Source organism: Echinops telfairi, unplaced genomic scaffold (genome assembly GCF_000313985.2).
Source record: "Echinops telfairi isolate 266 unplaced genomic scaffold, ASM31398v2 ScPeMD7_2010;HRSCAF=2546, whole genome shotgun sequence".
NCBI classification, from domain to species: Eukaryota; Metazoa; Chordata; class Mammalia; order Afrosoricida; family Tenrecidae; genus Echinops; species Echinops telfairi.
In genome coordinates, this window is record NW_022105908.1 from 15,867,180 (window position 1) to 15,880,569 (window position 13,390).

Sequence of the window (13,390 nt, forward strand, 5' to 3'; positions counted from 1 at the left end):
GGCATGTCTTCCAGGTCTGGGTCGCCCCTGTGGGCATTGTCATATATTCTCTGTCTCGGTGCCTCTATACCCTCCAGATGGTCACCTCTGTACCCTCCACACCTGGCCTTCCCCACACAGTCTTCCCTTCCCATTTCCCACCTTTGGGTCTCCCCCAGCAGAGCCCCTCTCTGTCCTCCACAGCAGCAGGCTCTCAGTGCATGGCTCTCTCCACACAGGCCTGGGTTTCCCACATGGTCACTTCCATGTTCTCCATGCCTGGGTAGCGCGCGCGCGCACACACACACACACACACACACACACACACACCATTCCATGGCCTTCATGCCTCAGTCCTTCCCCATGGTCATTCTCAGGTCCTGCACACCTGGTTTTCCCACCGGATACCCTCCACACCTGGGGACTCCCGCCTGGCATCGTCACCTCATCCTCTCCACTCCCATCCCTTCTCAACACCATGGTCACTTGCAGTCCCTGGGCTTCTCACACTGTCACTGAGATGTCCTCGGTACCTGGCCCCCCGACACACACATTCTCCACAGATAAGTCCCTGTCACACGGTCATCTCCATATGCCCCAGGCCTGGATCTAGCCGCAGGGTACCCTTCATGGCCTCCATGTCCAGATTTCTGACATGGTCACGACCACACCCTCCATGGTTGGGTGGCCCTCACAAAATCACCTCCACACCCTCCACGCCCAGCCCCTCCCACATGGCCACCTCAGTGTCCTCTACAACACACACACACACACACACACACACACACCTGGTCATCAACATGCTCTCTGTGCCTGGGTCTCTTCACATGGTCACCATCATGTCCTCTAGTCCCAGGACTCCCCCGTGGTCATGGTCCCATCCTCCCTGCTCTCCATTGGCTGGCTCCCTCAGGGGCACTGGCGTGTCTTCCTCACCCAGTTTGCCCCTAGACACTCGGCTCCGTGGCTCTGGGTGGCTTGGAGGCTCTGGCAACCGAGGACTCCTGGGGCTCCTATCCTTACACTCGAGTACTAAAGGCGGGTGGGGGTGGCACATACCCATGTCCCTCCATGTACCAGTAGTCCCTGTCTGCCGGAGCTCCTGACGGGGGCCGGCGCCCCATGCCTGAGATGGAGGCCAGTCTGGGCAGTGCCAAAGCCTCCTGTGGGACTCGGGTCCCTGCTTCCAGACCTCAGTGGCTGGCACAGGCCCACAGCAGGGGTGCAGTTTCTCCTCTCTTGCCCCACATCAGCACGATACCCAAGTGGGGAGAACCTCCACCCATGTCAGCCCCTGCTTCAGTGGGGCCGTGCATCCCTTTGGCCACATGCGGGGAATTGCTGCTGCTCTGGGCCGTGGCCCCTTCTTGCCCATGGACGTGAATTCTGGCTTCTTTTAAAGAAGCCCTTTATTACTTTCTGCATCTGGAGATTGTCCTGGGGTGGGGAAGGGTCGCGCCCGGGGCGGTGGCTGGGGAGTTGTAGCAAGTCCCTGTGCAGACACCGTCAGCGTCCAGCTGCCTCCTCCTGCAGGGGCTTGAGGGCTGACACACACCTAGTCGAGCGTATCGCTGAGCTCCAGGTTGTCCAACTCATTCTGCATGTGGTCGATGTACTGGTTGATCTCCTTCACACGCCTGCGGTTCCTGGTGATTTCATTGACGTGAATCTGTGCGGGAGACAGACAATGGCCATGGCCTCCTCAAGGGCTCAGCTAACGTCTTTTACAGAGTCTGAGGGCACCAGCTGCCTGTCACTTGGTCACACTGTGGTGGCTTGTGTGCTGCTGTGAGGCTGGAACCTATACCACGGGGGTTCCAAATGCCAGCAGGGGCTCTGGTGGGCAGGTGTGTCCGGGAGCTCTGGGATGAAGACGGGCTGGGAGGAACGGCCTGGGGATCTGCTTCTGGTTCTCGGCCACAGAAAACACTGTGGATCCCAAGCGGACATGGTCTCCCACCGTGCTGCGAGAGGATCCCCCCAGGGGGTAAGGCAGCAAGGATTTCGGGAGGCAGCGATCAGGAGAATGGCAAGGGGCCGGGCAGCATTTTGCGTTACGGCACCCGGAGCTACCGTGTCTGGGAACTGACTCAGGGGCCGCGAACGAGACATATGAGAGTGTTTCAACAGGTTCGTGGGGAGTGGGAAATGTCATCTTTTCATTCCACTTTTCCACGAACGTTTGGAAGTCCCTTTGTCTATCTGAAGTAGGAGTTAAAAAAGGAAGCCCGTGGACTCGAAGCCTCTGAGTGAGGCCTTCTGTCTGGAATGCTACCACCCCTCCTTTTATTTCCTTCTGGATTTTTTAGTGGGAAATTGTGCATACAGCTGAGGGAGAAGTTCCACACTCTCTCCGGCTGACCACCGGGCCCCGGCCCACTGGACCCACCTTGTCCACCAGCTGCGTGCACCACGAGTTGACTCTGGTGACCAGCTCGTCCTCCCGGTTGTCAATCTTCAGCAGGTGGATGTCATGGGAGGCGCCCACCGCGTTGACGATGGTGTCTTTGTCGACAAAAAGCTGGTGAGTGAGAATGGCCCAAGAGATGGTGTTGGCTCACTCTGAGCACAGCTGTCCACCCTAATGGAAGGGGAGCCCAAGTCCTCGGGACAGGGGAGGTGGCACCACGGTTGCCTTCAGCGCCCGCTGCCTCCCAGACCTGAGCAATTCCAGGGTTGTAGGGAAGGGCAACCCAGGGTGCTGACTCAGAGCCCCAACTATGAGCAGGTGTCCTCCTGGAAAAGGCAAGAGACAGCCTTGGACTTTGGAGGGGCCCAGCCAAAGCAGCTCCCCCTTTTCGCTGTTCTCAAGTGTGAGCTTCCCCCAAACCTTTGTTGGTCAGTGAAGAGCTGGGAGCCTCGCTCAGGACTCGAGACAGCTCCCTGAGGACGGAGGGTCCCACCAGCCGATGCACACCCAGACCGCTCAGACCCGCCATGCCTTCACGTGCACAAAGTTGACTCTGGTTCTGTCTGGTGCATTCTCTGATCTTTTCTTGTTCCTGACCTTGCTTTCTGTCAGGAAGAAGTCACCGGCCTGGGCGGTTCCAGATGTTCACGCTATGACTGCTGTGTGTGTGGGGTGGATGGTTGACTGTCCCACAGAATTGTCTCCCAGGGCCGGGGAAGGCCTGCCTGAGCATTTAGCAAGCTGCTGCTTCCACTTGGAAGGTGCTCTGATGGATACGAAAGACCCCAAGACTTTCTAGATTGCAGCGAGGACAGCAAGAACACTTGGTTCTGGTTTGCACAGTCGTGGCGAACTTAACGGTCTCCAGAGGATATGTTCTCTGGAATCCAGATATTACTGCTTCTTCCCAAAAAGTATTCTTTGGACAAATGTGGTAGTGAAGTCCTGCACACCTGTGGGAGGCTAAAAATAAATAGCCCCCCCCCAAAGATAGATTCACTTCCTAACCCCCAGAATCTGTGAATATTACCTTATATGGCAAAAGGGTGAATATTATTTTATGTGGCCAAAGATCATGAGAGGAGGAGCTTATCGTGCATTCTCCTAATGGGGCCTGAATGCAGACACACACACACACACACACACACACACACACACACCAGCCCTTGTGATCACAAAGGCAGAGATGGAGCAAGGTGGCCACAAGTCAAGGAATACCTGGAGCCACCAGAATAATAAGCAAGGAAGGGTTCTCCCCTTGGGTCTCTGGAGGGGAGCGTAGCCCAGCTGACACCTTAATTTTGGACTTCTGGCCACCAGGACTGTGAGCAAATACATTCCTGTTGTTTTAAAGTACCACATCGGTGGTATTCTGTTACAGTGGCCACAGCACACAAAGTGCTTTGAAGGTTCTAGAAAGTCCTAAGGAGACTTAAACTTAAAACGTGCCATTTGCTAATGAATTGAGCACAGACTCCTTAGAGGCATGCCATTCGCATTTGGTGGGGCACTCGTTTTTCCATGGAATTCCAAGTGGGAAAAGGCTGGTTAGAGGATGTGGGCAGTGGAGTGTCTGGGGAACCAATTAGCAGAGTCACACAGGAGAAGTGACCAGGAGGCGCTAGGTTCTTCCTCTGGGCAGAGACAGCCCAGGCAAGGCCCTTGGGAGGCTTGATGATGTGCAAAGCCTGCTTTCCACAGAGGGGTCATGAACACAGCGTGGGCACCCTGCAGAACGAAGACCCCCTACATTCGTGTAAAGCTGTTGTCTACATAGAAGACACGCTTCGTAGGTGGTGGAAAGCAACAGGAATGGAAGTCCACTTAGAACGGTAGAAGGTTAGATAGCATCTGCTATAAAACACACACACACACACACACACACACACACACACAGAAATTGTGATGTCTGTAGAATACAAATTAAAGAGGGCCGATTTAAAGGAATAGAAAGAGTAAGAAAGGAACCCTAGTGGGCTGTGTGGCCGGCTAACCACACGGGCATCAGCCACTCCCCTGGGAAAAAGATGAGGCTGTCTGCTCCTACAGAGACTGGGGGCCTCAGAAACCCAAAGGGGCAGTTCTCTGTCTGGAGAGGTAGCTGTGACTCACGGCTGACTGATGGCAGTGGGTCTGGTGTTGGTTTGAAGAAACAACGGGAGAAGAAATAACAATATACCACAGTGTGTCTTGCCTTTCGGGGGCCTCGGGGGTTGGATGCTTCAGCTCCCCCCCACCCCCACCGCCCGGGAACAGCTTTCGTAAGTAAAGGGCCGGGGATGCTCTTCTGGTTTCTGCTGGGGTGAACGGAGCCTGGGGAACACAGGCCACCAGACCTAAGGGGCCTGCTGCTCCGCTCCTTGCTGGCTTTGCACAGCCGCAGTCCGGCCCAAGGGAACAAGCCAATTTCTTTCTAAGCAACTTCAAGGGGGGCAGGGGAGGGGGGCTTTTGAGAAGGGCACAGCTGGTGTCCCTCCCTAGGATCACTGTGATGCTGGTGGTCCTAAGTACTGACCACTCCAGGCCCACATGGGATCCTATTATCCTGTCACCTGCCCAAATACCTAATGGCACTGTGTCCCCTCGCTGCAGAGATACTTCCTCCCTCAGCTCACCTGAGCAGCTCAGGGACTTGAGTTCAGGGAGCTGTGCTCAGGGAGCCGCCCAGGTCCCACCTGGCCCTCCCTCCTCAGGGCCCCAGTACACAGCCCGCACGCCTATGCCCCCGGCTGGGCCTTGCCACTCTCCTTGTGCATCGATGGCCACCTGGGATGCTTTCAGGGACTTTGGGCACAGGCACTGACCCTGCCTCACCGCTGGACATGGGTGTGGACAGTCAGAGCCTCGGGCAGGCGTCTGGCTTCCCACTGCTGCTGCCATGGGAGAGAGACTCGGGCTGGGGCTGGAGCTGGGCCCTGACCCGATTGCAGCCACACCGGCCTCTGTGCAGGGTCCTGTTGCCTCACCAGATCGGGACGGGCCCTGGACTTGGCATTCTGTTCTCGCCTCCAATACCTGGCAGGGCTGGACGATACAGTCGGACTGGTTTGGCAAAAACTGGTAACAGTTTACCCAGCTGAGTGAGAAGCGACAGAAAGAGACCCGTGGGCTTGGTGGGCGCCTTTTGGGTCAGAACTCACTCATTGGAGATAAGGCCACAAGAAGGAGCCAGAGTTTTCACACCCGGTCCTCTGTCCCCGGTCTGGCTACAAACTCAGTGGACGTATCTGTCAAAGGCTCGGAATCAAGTTGTATCGGAACTCCACAGCTTGTGTCTATGCACAGGTCACTCCGCCATGCGGTGCCTCGGTTTCCTCATCTGTGCAAGGGGCCATCATGAACCCCGGGGACTGTCCAGGCAGGACACACTCTGCCCCCTGAGAAGAGCATGCCCTGTTGTGTTGCTTACATCTGAGGAGACTTACGGCAACAGTGTCAAGGTCTAGGGGATGTCTCTTGCTACAACTGTGGGAGTTCTCAAAGGCTGAGGCACACCCTAGCCCCAGCCCCAGTCTCCAGGGGGAGGCTCTCTGGTGCCCATGGCCGCCCCTGTGAGGCCTCAGGGCAGCACTGCCCCCCACCCCACCCCCAGTAGCCCCAGGCGGCTTCTCATCTCACAGGAAGAGCTGCACTACCAGAGATGCTAACCTGGAGTGTACAGCAGGGGGGCCTGAGCCCGCATCGCTCACTGGTGTTGAAATTCAGATGCTCACAGCTGTGGGATCTCGGGCAATCTACCAACCAAAGCCCTCTGCTTCAGGTGCACCCTGTTTCCCATCAGTAGGGGGCAGTGGTGGCTCAGCGGTGGCCTGCCAAAAGCACGGCAGGCGCCATGGCCACGGGCCGTGCCAGTGGACGCCTGAGTGTTGCTATGATGCTGAACAGGCCTCGGGGGAAGGTCCCCCACCCCCGCCCAGACCTGCTTCTGAAAAGCAGCCACAAAAACCTGCGGCTCACCACAGCCCACGTGTCGCCAGCCACGGGCATGGTGCGCACGGCACTGCTCTCTGTGGTGCGTGGAGTCGGGGCTGGTGGAGTAGCAGAGGACACCGACACCAGGTGTGTAACATGGCAATGATAATGGCGCCTCCAGTGCAATGTCCTTTGGAGAATTCACTGAGATCACACGTGTCCAGCAGGCTCAGGCGGCGTCAACCCTCACATGACTAACCCTGGGTGGCCTCACTCAGTGTTGATGGCCTGGCCAGCGAGCGAGGTGGCCTCCTTCTGCAGCAGGTGGCTGGTCCCCTTCCAGCCCAGGAGCACACAGGTGTCAGGAGCCCAGGTCAGCCAAACGGCCTCTCTGCTGACCCTGGGCCACCATTCTCCTCCTGCGCACGGTTCAGCCTTGCCCTGCCAATCGCCATTGGCCCCCTTGACCTGCCCATCCGCAATCCAGAGTGGGCTCAGCCTCACTTTCTGGTCTGGGAGATGGCTCCTCCCTGACTCTGGTTAGCAACAGTGAGTGAGTGTTTAGGGATGGAAGGCCGGCAACCAGGGCTTCTTGGTGTGTGGCCCTGCCACCCACAGCTGGTTCTGGAGCTGGGCATCCTGGCTCCCTTTGCTGGGCCGAGCTGCACCTGTCGTGAGGCAGAGGCTCAGGGATGCCCCACCTGTTCACTGCACAGCCCACCCTGACTCCACTGCCAGGCCCAGCACTGCCACCCCAGGACGGTGGTGAGGGAGGCAGTCCCTGCCCCCTGCAGGCTTCCCTGGAGTGTCCACAGAGTCCAGGGAGTCCAGCCACAGAAACAAGGCTGCAGGAAGCCCAGACCGGGGCTGGGACCAGGGAAGATGGGGGTGTGACGGAGATGAGGTGACGGGAAGGCCTCTTTTGGGAGCTGACATTTGAGCGGAGAGCTGAATGACAAGGAAGCGCTGGGCTCCCAAAGCGAGCGAGCGAGACCTGGGGCGAGAGAGTCTGTTGGATAGAGCATCACCTGCAGTGGCAGGCGTGGGTGGGAGGACTGGTCAGCCATGGGAGGGCTCCGGGCAGAGCAGCTGTGATCTGATTTGGGTCTCCAGCTACTGCGGGAAACTCCTGAGGGGGCCCTTGGCAGTGGTCTGGGTGCTCGGTGGGTGGTAGTCTGGGGGGTGCTGGGTGGCAGGGCCTGACTGGTGAGGGGGGCGGGAAGGAGATGAGGAGAGGTGAGAAATGTGGGTCCTGGGAAGATGTGCGGGCCCCATGTCCTCCCTTAGCAGGCTGACCTGCCACTTCGGCACGCTTCACATCACGAAGCACAGGGTCGCAGAGAAGCAGGGCGGAGGAGACCTTGGGGGTGGGGGTGGGGGGAGCTCAGGCTCTCTGTATGAGCCGGGATTGTCTCCATGGCCCTTTATCTGAAAGTGCCAGGAACCCCCACAGTGACAAGCTTTGGAGCACACCTTTCAGGCTCCACTTCTGCAGGTGGGGACCCCGAGGCTCCGTGAGGGCCGGACGAACCTGAGCTCTTACAATCTAACGGTGCCCACGACTCCCCTCGCCCTGCTCACCGCCCGGACATCGTCAGGCAGGTCTTCATCGAACTCGCCCTTGACGATCTTCTCCAGGGTGTTGATGGCAATCTCCAGGAGCTTCTCGTGGTGGTGGTTCTCCAGGTCCCGGCACTGAGCCATGGTGCACCGAGAGTTAAGCAAAGGAGGGGCGGCAGGTGGGGTGGGTGGGCCAGCTTGAGGGGCATGGACCTCCAAGCAGCACTGAGAGCCCGCTCTTCCAGCAAGGAGAGCATAAGGGCAGTAGGGTGTGCTCTGAGTCATGCACGTACCAGCATCCAGGGCCACCCAGATCCCCACCGCATCCCCGTCCTCATAGCCCATCTCTGTCCTCCGTCACCTCTCTCCACGGCCATGGCCACCCCAGGGCCAGCCCTCCACCTCCTGACTGGACGTGTCCCGCCAGACCTCTCCTCCCTGTGTCAGCTAGAACAGCATTCAAAGCCCGGGCCTCGGCCCACTGGCTTAGAGCCACTCACTGCTCCTGAGGAGGCGGCGCAGGATGATGCTCGTGGTCTGCAGGTCTCCTCGTGGGACCAGACCTCAGGGCCCAACCTTGGAGTTTTTCCTTTCTCTTGCCCGCGCCCCCCCCCCCCCTTCCACCCTGTGGCCCTGGCTCAGTGTTGCCCACCTTGTTCTTCCACTGCTACTTAACACAGCCACACCTGCTGTTCCCGCCCGATGACCTCTTGGGGCAGGAGCCAGAGTGCTTCTAAAGCCCAACAGTTTGCCCCACCCCTGTCTGAATGGCAGGGCCCAGAGTTTAGTGGCAGCAGGGAGGCCACGCCCCAATCCTGGTATTGGCCACGCCAGCTCCTATCCTGGTGTCAATCATACAAGCTCAAGCTCACTGTCAGGCATCTGCAGGGATCCTTCGTGGGGAGGACATGAGTGTTCACCCACTCATGTCCAGAGTCACCCCATGGTGACTTTAGACATGGGGACAGGCATGCCAGGACTCTTCCTGGACAGGGCCGTGCTACACATCTGCACAGTGACTCCCATAAGGCCAGGGTCTGAGGGGCATCTGGGGGACACCCTCAGACCCTGCCTAATCTTGACCTTTGGGAGGTAAGCTTTCCCCTGGGTGAGCAGTAAGTTTTGACATTCCTCTGATTTCAAAGGTGTAGATTCACAAGACTGGCATCCGGTGTGAGCTGACGTCTCATTTGGTGGTGGACAACTTTCTGTAAATCCAGTGGGTGTGGCTATTCCTGGGCAACACTCAGGTGACACTATCTCTGTCTAAACCTATTTAGGGTGCTGGTGACAGTGGGAGGGAGGACAGGTGTGGGCACGGCAGGCAGTCACCTGGAAGGGACCTGCTTGTCTGCATCTTGCCAGTCTGCTCAGAAGCTTCCCTTCTTTTCCATTTAATGACACCCCTCCCACCCCAGGAAGGAGTGGGGGTGCTGAAGCTGCCAGAGTGACCCCACAGGCCAGTGGTGTCTAGAGGGTCTTCATGGGTAGGATATAGGCCTTGCACATTTTCGATAAAGAGTCCCACCAGGTCTATGATGTTCCTCTCAAACATGTTTATCGTTTCCTGGGGATGATAAAGAACAGTTAGCATGTGTGCTTCCTGGGGCCACAGCTGGATGGCATCTGCTCTCAAGCTTCGGGGTTCAGACCTGCTTCCACCTTACTGGGGTGCTGGGTCTGGTCCCACCTCTTCCCATAGCATTTGCCCTCTGGCCCCATCAACTCCCTAAACATGCCCTGAATGTTCACCGCTTCCTTTAAGCCTTTGGCTGGGCTTGTCCCGGCTAGTCTTGCGTCCCCAGCCCCCCACAGAGCCCCCGTTCCCCAATGCAATGCCACAGAAATAGGGAGGGCGTTGCCTTCCAGCTCTGCCATCACGGCCAACTATTGGGCAGAATTTCACCTTCTGGGGCCTTCCTCCTCCACCTATGGAATGGGGCTTTCAATAGCACTTGGTCGTTGCAAGGTGCAAAACAGTCACCTCACCCAGATGTGCAGTGAAAGAAGTCCCCAGGGAAGGCTGGCAAGGCTGAGTCCCTGTGCCTGTGGAGACACAGTGAGACGTCACCGGGCCTGCCGTCCTGTCCCTCAGGCTGGGCCAGTCCCCTGGACAGCCCTAGACCCAAGGAGCTGCAGGCAGAATCTAGACTAGGCCTGGCTTCAGGCTGGGCCAATCACACGTTTCTCAGCTGCGTGCAAATGCAGCTGCGACAGGCTTAGCCGCTGGAGAGCAAGCACATGCTCGCCTGCACATGGGTTCTGGGGAGCTTGCGAAGGGCCCCCTGCTGGAGAAGGTTGGGCAGCTGTCTCGCCTCCCCAGAGCACACTTGCTGTGTGCTGGAGAGCTGGCGCAGCCCCGTAGAGACAGAAGCTATTGTCCGACGTGAAGAGTCTGCCCTGTCTGGCCTGTGAGGGGCTGATTAGGCGTTATCTCCTGGGCCAGTCATGGTAACATCTGAGGAGATTCTATTTATCACCCCACTCAGCCTCATGGCCTGCTGCCTCAGGAACATCTGTCACTGTGCGCCCGTGAATCTTGAAGGGCCGTGCTTAGGGCTCAACTGCAATCTCCTGCCCTCTCCACAGTGCACCCAGGCCAGGTTGGGGAGTAGGGCCACTGGTACCTTTCAATGGCTCCTGGGGCTTCAATAAACCTCTCCCTACTGGGGCTGAGCCTCACATCTCATTCTCCATAAGAGAATCCATTCTCAAATCCAGCCTACAATCACACAAAACACCAGGCAGGACTGGCCAGCCAGAACTGGCCCTCAGGCTGGGGGGCAGTAGTGGCCCCGGCCTGTGGGTCACCGTCTACCCGGGGTTGTTCTTGTGGAGCCTCGGGCTCAGAACCGGCGGGGCTGTGCGCACCACTTACCTCCAGCTGTTCTACCAGCTGCATTTCCAGGGACATGAGCTCGTTGAAGAGCTGCGTGATGTTCTCGCCACACTCCACGATCTTCATCTCAATGGCGGGCATCTCGGACTCCTCTCGAATAGCATTCAAGTTCTGCAAACAAAACCTGTGCTTTAGGAATCTGCAGCGCATTCGAACCAGTTCATGGCGGGGGGCAGTTGGTTCGGTAGGGAAGAAAGTGAGTTCTGGGCTCAGACCACCAAGTCCACGTCTCACCTCTACCACCTGCTGGGCCTGTGACTTTGTTCCAGGTACGGACTCTCCCTGTGCCTCAGTATTCTTGCCAGCAACACACAGCTCTCCTGTGATGAGCACCGAAAGAATGCGTACAAGGCACCAGACCCCAGCACTAGTAGGTCTGGGTGGAGGGGGTCACGACTCCCCAGTCAGCTGGGCCTGAACTTGAATCCTACCTGGGTTGCCTCTTCGCATGTGAGTCTGATGAGCTACTTCTATTGCCTAAGTGTTGGGTTTTTCTCACCTGTGCTTCTCAGAGTCTTGGTAAATGTGCTTCTCAGAGTGCTGGTATGTGCAACTGGCACATGGGGGGCTTGAGGCAAAGGTCAAGTGACCAGCTGCTGATTGAAAGGTCAGCAGTTCGGACCCATTAGCCGTTCTGCAGGAGACTCATGGAGCAGTTCACTTCCATAGAGAAAACCCTATAGGGCAGTTCTGTTCCGTCCTATAGGGCCATTGTTTGAGTCAGAGTTGACTCAGAGGCAACAGGTTTAGGTTTGGTACAAAGTGCCTATGATACCCCAAAACCAGTTGTCCGCAAGTTGACACCAACTCATGGTGACCTACGTGTGTCAGGATGGAACTGTGTGTGCCCCTAGGGTTTTCTTTCTTTCATTGTGGACAATTAACACGTTCACAGAATCAACGATTCTGACGTACATGAGCTCGGTGGCAGTGACTGCACTCTTTATGGGGTGCTACCATCTCACTATCCTTTCCCCGATGACTCCTGCACCATAAATGTAAACGCAGCCTCCCGGAAGCAAAACTCCCCTCTCCCCGGGGCTCAACCCTGGTGGCCAATAGTAAGTTCTGCCTATTTGCTTATTTCATATAAGTGCAATTAGATAGTAGCTCTCCTTTCGAGGCTGACTTATTGCAGCATATTTTCAACATGTATTCTGTCAATTCCAATTGGTTAGCCAGGCCTTCCAAATTTCTTAGCATAGACCAGTGAGTGCTTCCAGGCAGAAATGTTCAAACAATATCCTTCATATCATAAGCAAGTACATAAAGGAAATGTTTGCTTGTGTTTTAATTGATTCTGCAAAGGCGTTCAACTGTGTGGATCATCACAAACCACAGATCTCATTGCGAAGAACGGGAATTCCAGGACACTTAAGAGTGCTCATGCGGAACCTGTCGCAGACCAACGGCGTTTGTTCAAACAGATCATAGGAATACTCTGCTTTAACATGGGTTAAAACCAGAAAGAGCGTGGGCCAAGGTTGTATCCTTTCACCATCCTTATTCAATCTGTATGCTGAGCGACAGAGAAGCTGGGCTGTATGGAGAATGACGAGGCACCAGGATTGGCGGAAGGCTTGTTAACAACCTGGGATGCACAGCGCATACGACTCTTTTTGCTGGAAGCGAGGAGGCCTTGAAGCACTTGCTGATAAAAATGACAGCCGACAGCCTCCAGCGTGCATTGCGACGCAAAGGAGACACAAATCCTCATAACCAGACCAACAGACACCAGGGCACATGGAGACACGATTGCTGTTATCCTGGCCATCACCTGGCTTGGATCCACCATCAGCTCTCGCGGGAGCAGCAGTCACGAGGGCAAACCGCGTACTGCCTTGAGCAAACCTGCTGCCCAAGACATCTTTAAAATATTAAACAGTAAGATCTCCCTTTGAAGATTCAAGCGCGCCCGATCCCAACCGGGTTACTCTTAATAGCCTCATCTGGAAGTGCAAGTTGGACAGTGAGGAAGGAAGACTGGAGGGGAATTGATGGGCTTGAATTACGGGGCTGGCGAGGAAGATTGAAAGACCAGGGACTGTCATCAAAACGAACTGTCTTTGACTGTCATCAAAACTTCTCTGTCTCCAGAGAAGTACAGCCAGAATGTTCCCGGGCATCAAAGCTGGTGAGACTTCTTCTCAAATACCTTGGTCGTGTTGTCAGGTGAGACCAGTTCCTGGGAGAGGACCGCCTGCTTGGTAGAGAGCCCAAGACAAGAAGCCCCTTGGGGAGAAGGATGGACACAGAGGCTCTGACCGTGGACTCCAACAGAACAGCTGTGAAGAGGGTGCGAGACAGGCAGTGTTCTGTCCTGCCGGACCCAGGGTCCCTGCGAGGCAAAACCAATGCGACAGAACCCAGCACCAGTGAGTTCAAAACACATCCACGCGGCAGCATTTATCTGAACGTCTTGTCCCTCTAAGGCTGAGTAACATGCCATTGTAGGTATGTATCACACTGGGTGAGTCCATTCATCGGTTGGCGGACATTCTGGTTGTTTCCACCTTTGGGCTGTGAGGAAAAGCGCTGCACGGAATGCCGGTGGACAGGCTTCTTTCTATTCCCTTTCCTGCCTCTTTCACTTCCGGATATTGGTACCTAGGGGTGGGATTGCTGTGTGC

General features: G+C 56.5%; 1 protein-coding gene across 1 annotated transcript in view; it reads right to left on the bottom strand.

Annotated features, from left to right (window-relative positions):
- Positions 1 to 1,396: 1,396 nt before the first annotated feature.
- The window catches only part of DRC3 (dynein regulatory complex subunit 3), a 57,100-nt gene continuing 45,106 nt past the window's right edge, over positions 1,397 to 13,390 (bottom strand). Inside the window, exons 8-12 of the mRNA XM_045293303.1 lie at positions 10,740 to 10,871; positions 9,358 to 9,428; positions 7,883 to 8,006; positions 2,369 to 2,500; positions 1,397 to 1,648 (exon numbers count right to left, since the gene is read on the bottom strand). Of these exons, the coding sequence (XP_045149238.1) occupies positions 1,535 to 1,648; positions 2,369 to 2,500; positions 7,883 to 8,006; positions 9,358 to 9,428; positions 10,740 to 10,871 (573 nt within the window). The 3' untranslated portion in view covers positions 1,397 to 1,534. The remainder of the gene's footprint in view (positions 1,649 to 2,368; positions 2,501 to 7,882; positions 8,007 to 9,357; positions 9,429 to 10,739; positions 10,872 to 13,390) is intronic.